Raw genomic sequence first — 13894 nt, forward strand, 5'->3', positions numbered from 1 at the left:
AAGCCTGTTCCGTGCCCACCACCCTCTGGTTCAGAACCTCTCCTAACACCCAATCTGATCTTCCTTGATGCAACTCCATGCTATTCTCTCTGGTCCCGTTGCTGTCACCAGAGAGTGTAACCATCTGCTCCACTCACGGTGAAGCTGTAGAATTAGCAAGGAGCTGGAAAGTATCTTTGGAAGAAGCGAATGGAGTGGTGGAATAGGAAATGAATAAGCTTTTGTTGTGGGTGCTACATTACAGCAATGTCAATAGACATCTCCTTCCTATCATCCTGATTTTTCAGTGTTTATAGACACGTCTGCATATGTTCAAATAGGAACACAGTGGCAGTTTTTTCTACCCTCATTGACACAGAAAAAAAATGAACATTTCTAAACTTGGCAGGGGCTGAATAGCATGAAATTTAAACTACTAAGAGTTAGAATAGATGCCAAGTTTCCACACCAGGTGAGAAGAACAGATTTCTCTAGTAGTTAGGAGCAGCCACAGAGCTGATGACTCATCGAACTGCTGCTCATACGTGAGTCAACACATGCCTTGCACGTTGCCTGAGTGTAGCATAGCAGGTCCTTGCCTCACATTCAGGAACCTATAAGAAACATTTATTCATAAAAACCTGATTATGCAGCATTCAACTATGTGCTTAGAAGAGATTGAAGGTTACCCTGATTGCATTTCCAGAACTTTTCTTATGTGCTATTTTTAAAATTAAATATTTATATTGCCCTAAATATCTAGAGGGTAATGGTAATGCTTTTCTATCTGATTTGTGTGAAAGTATATTAATTCTTTCCAGACTTGTATTTGCTGTTAATTTAGAAAATCTGAGATGGTTACAACTTCATTAGTGAAGTTATAAGGCATATTGGCAATGTTTTGATAAAATCAGAAGGAATATTTTAAATGCTAACAGTATTGTAATTTTTCTTTTTCAGCTCCAGGGCTTAAGCCACAATGTTATTTTCACCCTGGATTCTCTCTTAAAAGGAGACCTAAAAGGTGTTAAAGGGGTAAGTGTTGAAAATAGAATTAATGGAAATGATTGTCAACTTTCTTATGGCTTTTCCACTTGCCGTGAGACATTTTCTTCTGTTGGCATCCGTTATTATCTATTTATATAAATTGTCTACAGAAAAACCTCAAGATTCAAGTGATTGCAATTTCAAATGCTGGTGTAGAATTTCATTCCAAGTTCTTGTCTTAAGATGCACAGGAAGACAATATTTAAAAAAAAAAAAAAACAAAGGTTTTTTTTCTAATAGCTTTTAGAAAAATGTTAGTTAAAAAGAAATTATTTTGTTGCTACTTACGATGTTATCTTACCTTTAAAGTTGTAAAAAATGCTTTAAGGACATTTTTTTTGTTTGTTTGTTTCTGAAGGACCTCAAAAAGCCTTTTGACAAAGCCTGGAAGGATTATGAGACCAAATTGTAAGTGTTTTCATATTCATAGAATCATAAAATCACTCAGGTTGGAAAAGACCTTAAAGATCATCTCTCGCTCCATCTCTCTTTACCTCCCCTGTTCCTCCTGGCTCCTAACTGCGTACTTTTTCTGTGGATGTAAAACTAAAGATGTGAAAGGCAGCTGTGTTGTTTTGTTGTTGTTGTTTTGTTGTTTTTTTTTTAATTTATTTTGTATTGTGGTCTCTCTTTACTACTTGAAAATAAAGTGTTTTATCCTATGTGAAATACTGAGTGCTCAGTACTTTTTTAGTGTAAGGAAGGTGTTTAATGCTTAGTGAATTTTGTACAATGAATTGTGGGGATTTCAGATGGCATTTATGCAAACTTATAAACATATGTGTAAGATGTATTGATTAATTTAAGAAAGAAAAATGGAAAAATATCTCTGGATTTAAAAAATATTTTCTCACTGTGATGCCTTTTCAGACCTTAAGCTTATTCAGACCAAGAAGGAGGGACATATGACAATTAAAATTTCCAGAGAACACTTATTTCCCAAAATTTGTTTGAAGTCAAATGTCCAACCAAGTTTATTGATAGCCTTAAAAATGAAGAGTGTTTTGTTATACGTGCAAACTTCCTGCCTTTCTTATCTGGGAGGGGGAAAAAAGAAAACCAAAACCTTTCTTTTGCAATTTTTTCAGTGTATCAGTGAAAGAAATACGGAGTTTTCATTGCTTAATGGTCAAAGTTCAGCAAGCAAACAAATCCTTTTCTTTTTTTTTTTTTCCTTCTCTTTTACACCAGTCTGAGAGCGCCAGTCTGAAACACAAAATGCTTCATCGGGTTCATAGAACTGTAAAATGGGTTGTGTTGAAAGGGATCCTAAAGCTCCTCCACTTCCAGTCCCCTGCCATGAGCAGGGTTGCCAACCGCTAAGTCAGGCGCTTGGGCCCTCAGTGACCTGACCATCCAACATGGGTTTGGATTGCCTCATCCCTGGAAGCATTCACTTTTCTGGGCAACCTGTTCTAGCACCACTCTCTGAGTGAAAACTTTTCCCTCAGCATCTAACGTAGTTCTCCCCTCTTGCAGTTTAAAACCATTCACTATTGACCTATCACTTTGTGCCCATGTTATAAATTCCTTTTAAGTACTGGAGGGCCACAATAAGGTATTTCTGGAGCTTTCTTCAAGCTAAACAAGTCCAACTCCTTCAACTGTTCTTCGCAGGAGAAGGGCTCCAGCCCTCTGATGGTGTTGATGGCCCTCCTCTGGACCCGCTCCAACAGCTCTGCATCTTTCTTATGCTGGGAGTCCCAGGCTTGGACGCAGTACTCCAGATGGGGCCTCACAAGGGCAGAATAGAGGACAATCACCTCCCTCTCCCTGCTGGCCACCCCTTTTTTTTAATGCAACCCAGGATACTGTTGCACACTGCTGGCTCATGTCCAGCTTTTCATCCACCAGTACCCTCCTGTCCTTCTCTGCAGAGCTGCTGTTCAGGTGTTTTCTCCCAGTCTATACACATCTGCAATTGCCTTGTCTGAAGTGCAACTCCTTGCACTTGACCTTGTTGAACTTCATCAGGATTTGTATCTTGGAAAGGCTGCTAGATAGGAAAAACACACTGTTTCGGTTTTTCTATTCTGGTTTGAGAAATACAGAGCAGCAGTAGAGAAACTGCTCTGAAATCCAAGTAAGGAAGTGATGCTGTAACGCTACAATTAAGAAGTTGCAGGATGACTTCTTAGTTCTTTATTTGTATTCCACTGTTTTGTACTCACTTTCAGCATTGACTTTCTCTTAAAATGTAACGATGGAAGTCAAACCATTTAGTACATGTGATAAACTTCATATGCTGCCTTCTTACTTTTCTTAAGACTCATATTTCCTAAAGTAGGAATTGTGTGGTTTAGATATTTTGCCATTTTCTGGTCAAGTCAGTAGGTTCTGATATGTATGATTTATACTGCAGTATATAGAGATGACAGCTATGGAGAACATGATGTTGAAAAAACAGATTCCCCTTTCCCTCTTCACAGCATACAAACTACAGGAAAGAGTTAAAGAACTGAAGGCAAGAAGGGCAACTTCATAACTGTTACTACCAGACACATTTTTAAGAAGGGAGGGGGAAGGGGGAGTAGAAAGAAAATTTGACATCATAGAGGAACTCATCTTCTTTAATACTTTGTTTTTTTCTTAAAAAAATTATATATATATTATATATATATATATATATATATATATATCCCATGATAGAAGAAATTCTCTAAAATCTGTTCTAACTCATTTCAGTACAAAAATTGAAAAGGAAAAAAGAGAACATGCAAAACAACATGGGATGATACGAACTGAAATTACAGGAGCTGAGATTGCAGAAGAAATGGAGAAGGAAAGGCGACTGTTTCAGCTGCAGATGTGTGAAGTAAGGCAGAAGTTTAATCCTCTAATTTTGACATTAGAACATACAAAGTGTTTTGTGAGTCTTAAATAGTGATAAAATGTACCTTATTGTTTGGAGAAAAGAGGCAGGAAATTATTTTCATGTAACATAATACAGCAACACAGGGATAATTTTTTTAGTGACTCCGTAAAACTGGGCTTCCATTTGTTTTATTCTTTTCCTTTAATATAGTAAGGTTTGTGGGCTGAGAATCCACCTTAGAGAGATTTCTTATTTTTCAGAAATTGTATTTAATATCTTTCTTTCCACTTATTTTTTTGAAGTTTCTAAATTCTGAATAAACTGACAAGTGACGTGGTACTTCAGTTTTGTAGAACTGCTTTTTGTGTTAATAGTTATCCTTATTCCATTTTAATGGCAATTGCTTTAAATTGCATTGTAATTGTAATTACTGAAAATCTACAAATACTGTAGTGGCATTTAAAAAGGAGGTGTCTTTGTATAGATGTGAAAAATGAAACCATTTCCTGTATTTGGTGGTTTTTAATTTTTTAGAAGTGTTCATAGAAACTGCTGCCTAGTTCATACTGTGCTTAACTGTGTTGGACTTGTGTTGACTCACAAACTACAAGTTAAACACGGTGATAATTGATTGATTCATTAAGCAAATGATATTGTATTGTTTGAAAATAGTTGAATGCTGTAATGTATGATAATCAGCATGTTTTTCACTATCTGCAGTATCTTATTAAGGTTAATGAAATCAAGACGAAAAAAGGTGTGGACCTTCTGCAGAATCTTATTAAATATTATCATGCACAGTGCAAGTAAGTGCAGTAGTTTTAAGCTTTATTTATAGTATTTCATTTACACAAGTGTTTTTTTTCCTCATTGCTTTGAGTTTGTTCTGATGACATTGGGAGTACTTTTCATAATTGTGATCTGTCAGGTGACTTGTTACAACTCAAATGATTCTATGATTCTAAGGGGCCTTTTTAAGGTTACATGTCCAGCTCCTCTGGACATCTACTGCTACATCAAGTTGTTCAGTCTCTCAGAAATCAGTATGAAAAGAAGCTGTGACAGGGAGAGAAGAGGGGAGCAATGAAGAGAGAGGCCGAGGAAAAAGCCCAGCACGTTGCATACAGAGTTAAGTTCCTGAGTCCTTAATGCAGACCAGAGACCCACCAGCATTGTTCGCTTTCTCTGTTGTGCACACTGCATAGTGCCTAGGTAGAACCTCTGGAGGCTGACTGGTTCCACCTGCATGTGGCAAAGTTTTTAGCCTTTCCTTTGATTTTACAGGATCTAAGAGGACATAAAGATTAAATGAGGTGGATGCTGTCTACACACCTTGCTTCCCCCTGGGTTATGACCCTCACCTCTCTCTTCAGAGTTGCTGTTTCAAAAGGAAATAATACAGTGCATTGCTACAGCTTTTTTTGTAAATACTTTTGCATAACTTAGAGAGAGGCTTTAAATTTGAAGTCAGCTTGTGATTTAATCATCAGATAGCAAGCCTTGAGTGTTAAAGCTATTTCTTTGTTACCCACTTGGGTACCACAGTGGGTAAAAAGGGGAGGGTTGGATTGGATATCAGGAAAAGGTTCTTCAACAGAGAGTAGTGGGCATAGAACAGGCTTCCCAGAGCTGCCAGCGATCAAGGAGAGTGTGGACATGGGGTCTGAATTTCGGATGGTGCTATGTGGAGCCAGGAGTTGGGATCAATGACCCTTGCGGGTCCCTTCCAGCTTGGGATATTCTATGATTCTTGAGGCGTAGATCTAGAATAGAACTTTAGAATTAGTCTATTGTTTATTCAATTAAATAGTCTCATGTAAATTTAAAAATCATTGTGAAAGCCAGTAATTTCTTTGAAATCCTTTGAGGAGAAACGATTAAGTTATGAACTAGTCATTAATCGTCAAGGCAAACATGGGAATTTCACCTGAGGTATTTTAAATACAGGAATTAGACTTCAGCTAGAGAAGCATGTAGGCTAGCAGTGATTTAAAATAAGCCAAAATATGTTCTCTCTACTTTATCTCTTGAAGTTACAATGGAGTAGCTCCATTTCTGGAAGGCACAGTGCCTGGAAAACTATTGCGAACAGTTTTCAAAACAAACAAACAAACAAAAAAATGCAACCTGGTCTAGAGGGAGGTGTCCCTGCCTATAAGATGGGAGTTGGAACTTGGTGATCTTAAAGGTCCATTCCAGCCCAAACCACTCCATGAAATTTTCAGAGACAAGTATCAAATTCCTCCATATATGCAATTGAAAGTAAGTACTTGAGGATAGAAGTCAGACTTCTGTTTATCTCCAGTAGCATGTGTGCCTTGTAATGAACTTCTAAGTAGTGATTTCAGCAGTGCTGTTAATTTGAATGTGTGGTACATATAGCATTTTACAAGGCTAATGGTCAAACTTTTACTAGTATTAACTGGCAAGACTTGCATATATTCTGGGTGTTGTCACTTCATATACTAACATATGAAATTCTTCTTTAGCTCATTATATTTTTATATGGTGAAGCTAAAGTCTGCAAAGTAAATAAAATGTTTTTGGACTCAATCTGAAGTGTATCAGTGTTAGAGGAATATAAATATCTATAAATATCTAAGGTGTGGGGGGCAGAATGGCAAGGCCAGACTGTTTTCAGTGGTGAGTGGAGACAGGACAAGGGGAAACGGCCAGAAACTGCAGCATAGGAAGTTCTGCACAAACATGCGCAAGAACTTCTTTACAGTGAGGTGACGGAGCACTGGAACAGGCTGCCCAGGGAGGTGGTGGAGTCTCCTTCTCTGGAGATGTTCAAGACCTGCCTGGATGCCTACCTGTGTGACCTGCTGTAGGGAACCTGCTTTGGCAGGGGGGTTGGACTCGATGATCTCTGGAGGTCCCTTCCAACCCCTACAATTCTGTGATTCTGTGATTCTGTGATTCTGTGAATGTGAGCTCTACCCATCTGATGATAGTTAGACTGATAGTAAAACTGTTTGAACTGAGTCAGGTTTGTTTTGCTCTGAACATGGCAAGAGCTGTAAATGTTTTATTGTCTTTGGGGAGGGTATAGTGAAGCAAAGCCAGATTACTTTGTTATGAATTATTTGTATTCCTGATGAATCACAGGTCTTTTTTCATTGCAGTTTCTTCCAAGATGGCTTGAAAACAGCTGATAAACTTAAACAATATATTGAAAAGTTGGCTGCTGACTTATATAATGTAAGTTGACTTGTAAATATTTTAATGTCTAAAAATGGAATTTTTTTCTTCATCTAGATATTAAATACAAATATCTTTTTAAATTAGAAGTGTATTCTTTGAAACTTTGTATGCAGTTAAAATAAAGAAATGCATCTTGTCTCTATTTTACACCTTCTACTCTGTTGGTACAGTTGTAAGGAAAAGCATCTGTCAGTCTACTACTGGTTTAATGGTGCACTCAAATGATCGTAGCTTAATACAGGAGGCTTTAAGTTCTATTCCTTTACTAGCTCCAATTTTGGCTGCCACTTTTTTTTTTTTTTTTTACAATCTGCTTGATAGCATCACAGTTTGAGTTAATTAACTTGGCTGTGGTGTTAATGGGAGGCATGTAATAATGTAGAATCAAACTTCATTTGTCACTCAAGTGCTTTTTTGTTCTATAATCAGAATTACAGTAGTTCTATTTGATGTTCTAGTTGGTAGTGAGATTAAACAGTATTTTCATTCCTTAAGTAATTGTCGAGCTTACTGGAGTTATTAAATTAATATTTCAGTGGCTGACTTAGTTACATTTGGCATAATGAACCACTAAAGTCTAACAGAAAAAGGTATACAGAATTGTGCATTCTTTCTAGCTTGCTTTTGAATTAATACTTGTGTAGAAGGTGAACGCATTATGAGAAACTAGTTTATGAAAATAAACTGATGTATTAAGTTGCTCAGAACACTATAATAATATATTAGAATGCATAGCAACTTTAAGTAGCATCTAGAGGATAATATTCTTTTTCTATAGATAAAGCAGACACAAGATGAAGAAAAGAAACAACTTACTGCTCTTCGTGATTTGATAAAATCTTCTCTGCAGCTTGACCAGAAGGAGGTAAATAATTTAGATGTGTTATTTTTGGAGATAATGTGAATTCTGAATTCAGAAAATAATTCGTACTTCATGACAATTGCAAAACTGATATTTAGAATTTTGGTCTGCATTTCAAGAGACAGTGTGAAAATACAAAAATGCATGTTTCTTTGAGGCATACTTTTTAGCTTACTTCAACAATTGTTTTGATCAGATAAATAGTTAACCTAGTCCAGTGTCCTGTCCTTGTCAGTGATCAAGAATAAGCATCCAGGACAAAATATAAATTGGTTATGGGTACTGGTGGATAGCAAGCTGGACTTGAGCCAGCCATGCGCCCAGAAAGCCAAGCAAATCCTGGGCTGCATCAAAAGTAGTGTGGTCAACAGGGTGAGGGAGGTGATTGTGGCCCTCTGTGCTGGAGCCTCATCTGGAGTACTGTGTCCAGATGTGGAGTCCTCAGTGCAGGAGAGATGTTGATCTGTTGGAGCGTGTCCAGAGAAGGGCCGCAGAAATGATCCGTGGAATGGAACATCTGTCCTGTGAGGACAGGTTGAGGGAACTGGGGCTGTTCAGCCTGGAGGTGAGGAGGCTCCGGGGAGACCTGAGGATGGCGATTCAGTAACTGAAGGGGACTACAAGAAAGAACTGACTCTTTAGCAGGGACTGCTGTGATAAGACAAAGGGAAATGGTTTCAAACTTCGAGTGGCGATTGAAGTTGGATATATGGAAAGCCTTTTACAGTGAGGGTGGTGAGGCACTGGCAGAGATGTACTTGATGCACCATCTCTGGTGATTTTCAAGGTGAGGCTGGATCACGCCCTGGGCAACCTGACATAGCAGTGGATGTTCCTGTTTGTTGCAGGGGAGTTGGACTAGATGTACTTTTTTCCCTTCTAACTCAAGCAAAATCTGTGAAGTTGAAGCTCTGGCTGTGTGTGACTTTGTGTAAGAAGCAAGTCTTGAACTTGTGATTCCCACCCAGATTATACATTCTGCTACTGTTAATCTCTCTGGAGTTCTCATTAGATAAATGAGACTTCCTACTCATCATCTCAAGCTGACTTTCCATCACGGATTTCAAGAGAGATCGGTGCATGGCTGTTGAATCTACTGAAGCATTCAGAATCATTTTGATTTTATCTCGTATGAAAAAGCTGATACTCATATCGTACTTTATTTGGAAGAACCACTCATGCCTTAAGTGATTGCCTTGTTCCCTGCTCTTTCAAGATCATAATGCAGCACTTCTTTTTACTTTTGCTCATATTCAAGGCGTTCATGTAGTGTTACATCTGTAAGGCTCTTAGAGACTTTGCTGGTATGCCTGTCCCTTGCATCAGTGAGAATTTGTTACTGCCATGCATGCAATTACCTGTTTTTTGGGAGCATCTTAACAGCCTTTGTGCATGGAGTTGTGCAGAAGCACCAGTGTTGTAGCTTCACAAATAATAAGCAAAATTACCCATGACTCTGCTACATAGAACGTCTCATTTTGCTACAGCATTTTGGTAACAAATTTATGTAATTTTGCACAAGAAATAGCTGATTTTGTAAAATGACTATGGTTTCAATTTTTTGGTTAAAAAAAAAATCTAAGTGATAATATGATTATGGGAAGTAGTTATTTGATGTGCTAAAAATGCTTATACGTTAAAAACTTAAGTTTTAAAGGAAAGCAAACCTTTAATGCAGATTTCTGTTGGTATTCTCACAGCTCAACTGTTTTTACAAATGCAGCTGACAGCTTTACTTTCAGTTTAGCTCATTTTTACATTCATGTTTCATACCTGCTTCTTGATGCTTTATTTCCTTAACTCTTCATTTGATAAGCATAACCTATGCTAACATCAATAGAACCCTCATTTCAGTGGGGGTTCAAAATTGATTTAAAACAAATCAGCTGCTTACTGTGATGGTGCAAACACTTACTGATGCCATTGCACTGTATGCAGTGTTCTTCATGCTGCTTCCAACTGCCACAACTACAGTTCTACCAAATCACTTCTTTCTAAACACATGTTTATTGCAGAAAAACAAAACAGAACACGTTTGTAAGGACACAGTATAAGATTTGGGAGTGCAATCTTCAATATTCATTGACTGTAGGATTTAAAACACTGAGAAATATTGCCAGGAAAGTAATTTCATTTCCATTCTGTTGGTGCTGGTGGTGGTTTATTTGGTTTTGTTCTTTGGAATTTTTGTCAGATGCTTTGTGAGGGGACAGTTTTGCAGTCTCATTTAAAATAGTATATCCTTAATTATATTTCTTTTGCAAATATTTAAAACTAATGGCTTGATCTTTAATAGAAATTCAGAATTAATTTCGGTTTCATGAATGATACAATATAGCTTTCATTTTAGACATTTTGAAGACTGGATGGTATTTATTAACATTTGATCCTGCAGTTGTTTTAATTGCTTCTATGAAGCCAATGTCATACATGCAGTGTTGTACAGAATTTTGTCATTTTATCACTTTTGTACTTGATGAGCCATTTAAAGAGTTATTTCCTTATTTGTAGTAGTGCCTTTAGAAAGGATAATTGTCTTTTTAGGTGTGAGGATTACAAGATTTGTGTTCAAGGTGTATATTTCTAAATAAAATAATTCATGTTTTAAATTATTTGCTTTTTCTTTTTCTTCTGTTTTTGCCTTTCGTGATTGAAGTCTAGGAGAGTAAGTCACTGTTTCAATGAACTTCTGTGGGCTTTTTCAGATGCATTTATAATGTGTTTATTCATTTCACTCTCTTGTTTCACTGAATCAAAAAACAAAACTATCAGTTGACTTCATTGACTAAAACTCATGTGAACACCGCGTATATCTTTAGTTGGATAAAAATGATCATTGCCCTTTGTTTTCATTGGGTAAATTTGTGTATAGCTGCATGCTTTGTGTTGCTTTCTATTTGAAATTTGCTATCAGCATTTTATTATTTGTTTATAAGATTATGCAGCTTTAATCTTCTGTATTTTAAAAAGGTGCTATGTTTAGGTGGGTATTTGCCATTTGTAGTATAGTCAAAACTCCTTATGAAGTAATGGTCTTGAACATGCAGTTAACTTTACTTCAGTTGATGTAAAAGCAAGCTCTAATATAGATGTAAAACATGCATTAGGAGTTCTTTTTTGTTAATAATATGTGAGGTTTTGGTAGAGGTATTGCGTAATGATGAGGAAAACATACTGTGCATTTTAGGAAATGTTAATGGTGTTTTTGTTCTAGGATTCACAGAGCAGGCAAGGAGGATATAGTATGCATCAACTTCAGGGGAATAAGGAATATGGCAGTGAGAAGAAAGGTTATCTTTTAAAGAAGAGTGATGGGTATGTTCCCAAAGTGCATAATTGGGAGCTCTTACTGTGTTTAGTCACTGCTTTTAACTGCTTTGTATCGTGGACTTTGTATCGTGGCACACTGTCCTAATGCATGTGCTATAATACTTGAGACTTGCTATCAGAAAATGGATATGAGATTAGTCTAATAAATATAATACAAAAAGATAAAAACCAAAATCCTATGTCAAATTAAAAAAAAAAAGCCCTTGTCTTTATAAATCTCTAAAAACTGATTAAGATCTGTCATAAATCTCCAGCGTCTGTTAAGATGTTTAGTAACTTTGTCTGTTACTGTTTCCTAGGACAGTCTTACAAATTTCATGACATGAAAGTATGTTTTTAAATTATGCCTAGCTACTGATTGTTGTTGTTGTTGATATTCTTGTGTAGGTTAAGGAAAGTATGGCAAAGAAGAAAGTGCACTGTTAAAAATGGAATTCTAACCATATCACATGCAACGGTAAGTTATTTTTATACCTCTTCATTAAAATAGTAAATAATGTTTTCACAGTGGATCTGTTGGTGCTAATATCTGCTCTTGCAAAACAAGATGCTGCTGCTTCCAGCTGTTAAAGCTGTGGTTTACCAAAAGTTGGAGTTTGACTTAAGAAAATATTGCTATACTTGTTGCTCTCATAGTAGCGTTTTTGTCTGTTAATGATCACTAGGGAACGGTGATTCTAGCTGTTACGTGTACAAGAAGACTGGTCAACTTGCTCATCTGTATTGCAGATATTTCACTTCAACATAGGATGCATTTAAATGCACACGCATTTATTTTGTTTAAAAAAAAAAAAATAAAAAGCAATCAATCACCCAGCTAATAAGTGTGACTTGAAAACAGTCATTTGAAATTTTTTAAAATTCTTTTTAAAGTGATTTGATTTCCTTTGATAAAGAAATGACAAATACATCAATTGCTTTTAAGAAAGCGTGGTTGCTTTTATTTAAAATTAAAAACTTCTTTCCCCTGTTACTATTGTTAAAGGAGATGGATCCATTTCATCACACTTCCTTTATCTTCTATCAAATTCCACTGACCAAGACTATCAGTGCCTAAAGATAACTTCATTTTCTCAAATAACTTGAGATTAGTTAGCAGTTCTTAGGTTGGTTATGGTTCAGTTATCACCATTTTAAAAAATATGTTTGTCAAACTTACGTCTTGTCAATTTAGAATTCTTTGAATTGCATAGTTGGCTATAGTTTTCCTTTTCTTGTTTGTAACTGCTTAAAAGCAGTGCCCAATGGAAAGTAATATTCTTGTTTGTAATTATGAAAGGTTCAGATCATGACAATCTGTTACTCCTTGAGTGTTAGAAATACTGTGGTGATGAGCTGGTTCTGCCAAACAAGCTTGACAGTGTGGGAAATACTTTTGTAGATATTTTTGTCTTATTGCTTTGGCACTACTTAGCACTTGCTTATGCAGCTTCTAACATGAACAACTTCCAAAACTCTGTTCAGGAGTATTTCCTGATAAGTATCACGTCTCCTGTTTAGTTTGTATCTGCCAGCTATGATAAATTTAATTCAGTATCTCTATAGATTTTCACGAGTTTATGTATATCCAAAATATTTTACTCATATTTAGCCTATTACGCCTTAAAATCTATGCTATATTTAAATTATTTTAGTAGGTGTATTTACTCAAAGTTCTGAAACTCCAAATCTCCAGCTTCCCACTTCCCTTTAAAATTTTTAAGATTATTTATATATTTAAAAAAAAAATGCTTAATAACATGAGCATTGTTTATGAAACAATAAAAAAAAAGTAGCATGTTGTAAACTAAGGCTTTGTTCCTTGAAGGCCTTTCAAGTAGTCAGGAGGAGTTGCCATGAAGATTTTAGCTTTGTTTTGCATCTGGTCATTCAGTCCAGATCTGTGTCATGCTAGTCTCCAGTGTTTTGAGGATCTACACGTCTTCATGTCCAAAGTTTAAACTAATATCACACATGCACATTCCACAGAATGAAAAAGTAATCCTAAATTAAGACCTTTTTAAAGTAAAATAATTTTTTTTTTCAGTCCAACAGGCAGCCAGCTAAACTGAATTTATTAACCTGCCAGGTGAAGCCAAATGCTGAAGATAAGAAGTCTTTTGATCTAATATCACGTATGTGGCAATTTTAGTACTGTCTAACATTATAGGATTTCTAACAATGTTTTGAAGCCATGTAATTACAAGACATTTTCCTTGAAAATAAGACTGCAGTTGAACATTTGCATCTATGTCCAGATATATGCAGTGTCTCATGAGCGTTAGAGTGACTCTAATTTTGAAGACAGGATGAAGAGACAAATGAATATGGAACCTCTATTTTGTGTGTGACATTAATACTGTTAATCTGTGACAAGCTATGAAATGCCTGTTTCCCTAAGTTTGGAGAGATGTTTAAGAGCTTAGAGTGATGTCCATAAGCTGTATTCACCAGGAAATGGAGAAGACGCTTGGACTCTAATTCGTTGTCTGTTCTGTTTATTGAGTATTATTTAATAATCAAATGGGAAGCGAGGGGGTAGAAGACGCAAAGAGAACCCAATTTCTCTTGTTCTCTTATCCTCCTTGCAAAATATTCATTGTTTTGTCTAAAATTGATAGTGATTCATATTTTCTCAGCATTAGAGCGTCAGTGATTTATCTTCTCCCTCTTTT

The 13894-nt window shown here is 36.3% G+C and overlaps 1 protein-coding gene across 5 annotated transcripts in view; it reads left to right on the forward strand.

Moving 5' to 3' along the window:
* Window positions 1-13894, forward strand: part of ASAP1 (ArfGAP with SH3 domain, ankyrin repeat and PH domain 1) — a 168322-nt gene that overhangs the window by 112336 nt on the left and 42092 nt on the right. For all 5 annotated transcript variants that reach the window (XM_048939832.1, XM_048939831.1, XM_048939833.1 and 2 more), the window contains 9 exons: window positions 940-1014; window positions 1385-1434; window positions 3712-3841; window positions 4562-4647; window positions 6970-7045; window positions 7827-7913; window positions 11125-11225; window positions 11628-11697; window positions 13267-13354. In XM_048939832.1, the coding sequence (XP_048795789.1) occupies window positions 940-1014; window positions 1385-1434; window positions 3712-3841; window positions 4562-4647; window positions 6970-7045; window positions 7827-7913; window positions 11125-11225; window positions 11628-11697; window positions 13267-13354 (763 nt within the window). The remainder of the gene's footprint in view (window positions 1-939; window positions 1015-1384; window positions 1435-3711; window positions 3842-4561; window positions 4648-6969; window positions 7046-7826; window positions 7914-11124; window positions 11226-11627; window positions 11698-13266; window positions 13355-13894) is intronic.

This window comes from Lagopus muta, chromosome 3 (genome assembly GCF_023343835.1).
Source record: "Lagopus muta isolate bLagMut1 chromosome 3, bLagMut1 primary, whole genome shotgun sequence".
Lineage (NCBI taxonomy): Eukaryota > Metazoa > Chordata > Aves > Galliformes > Phasianidae > Lagopus > Lagopus muta.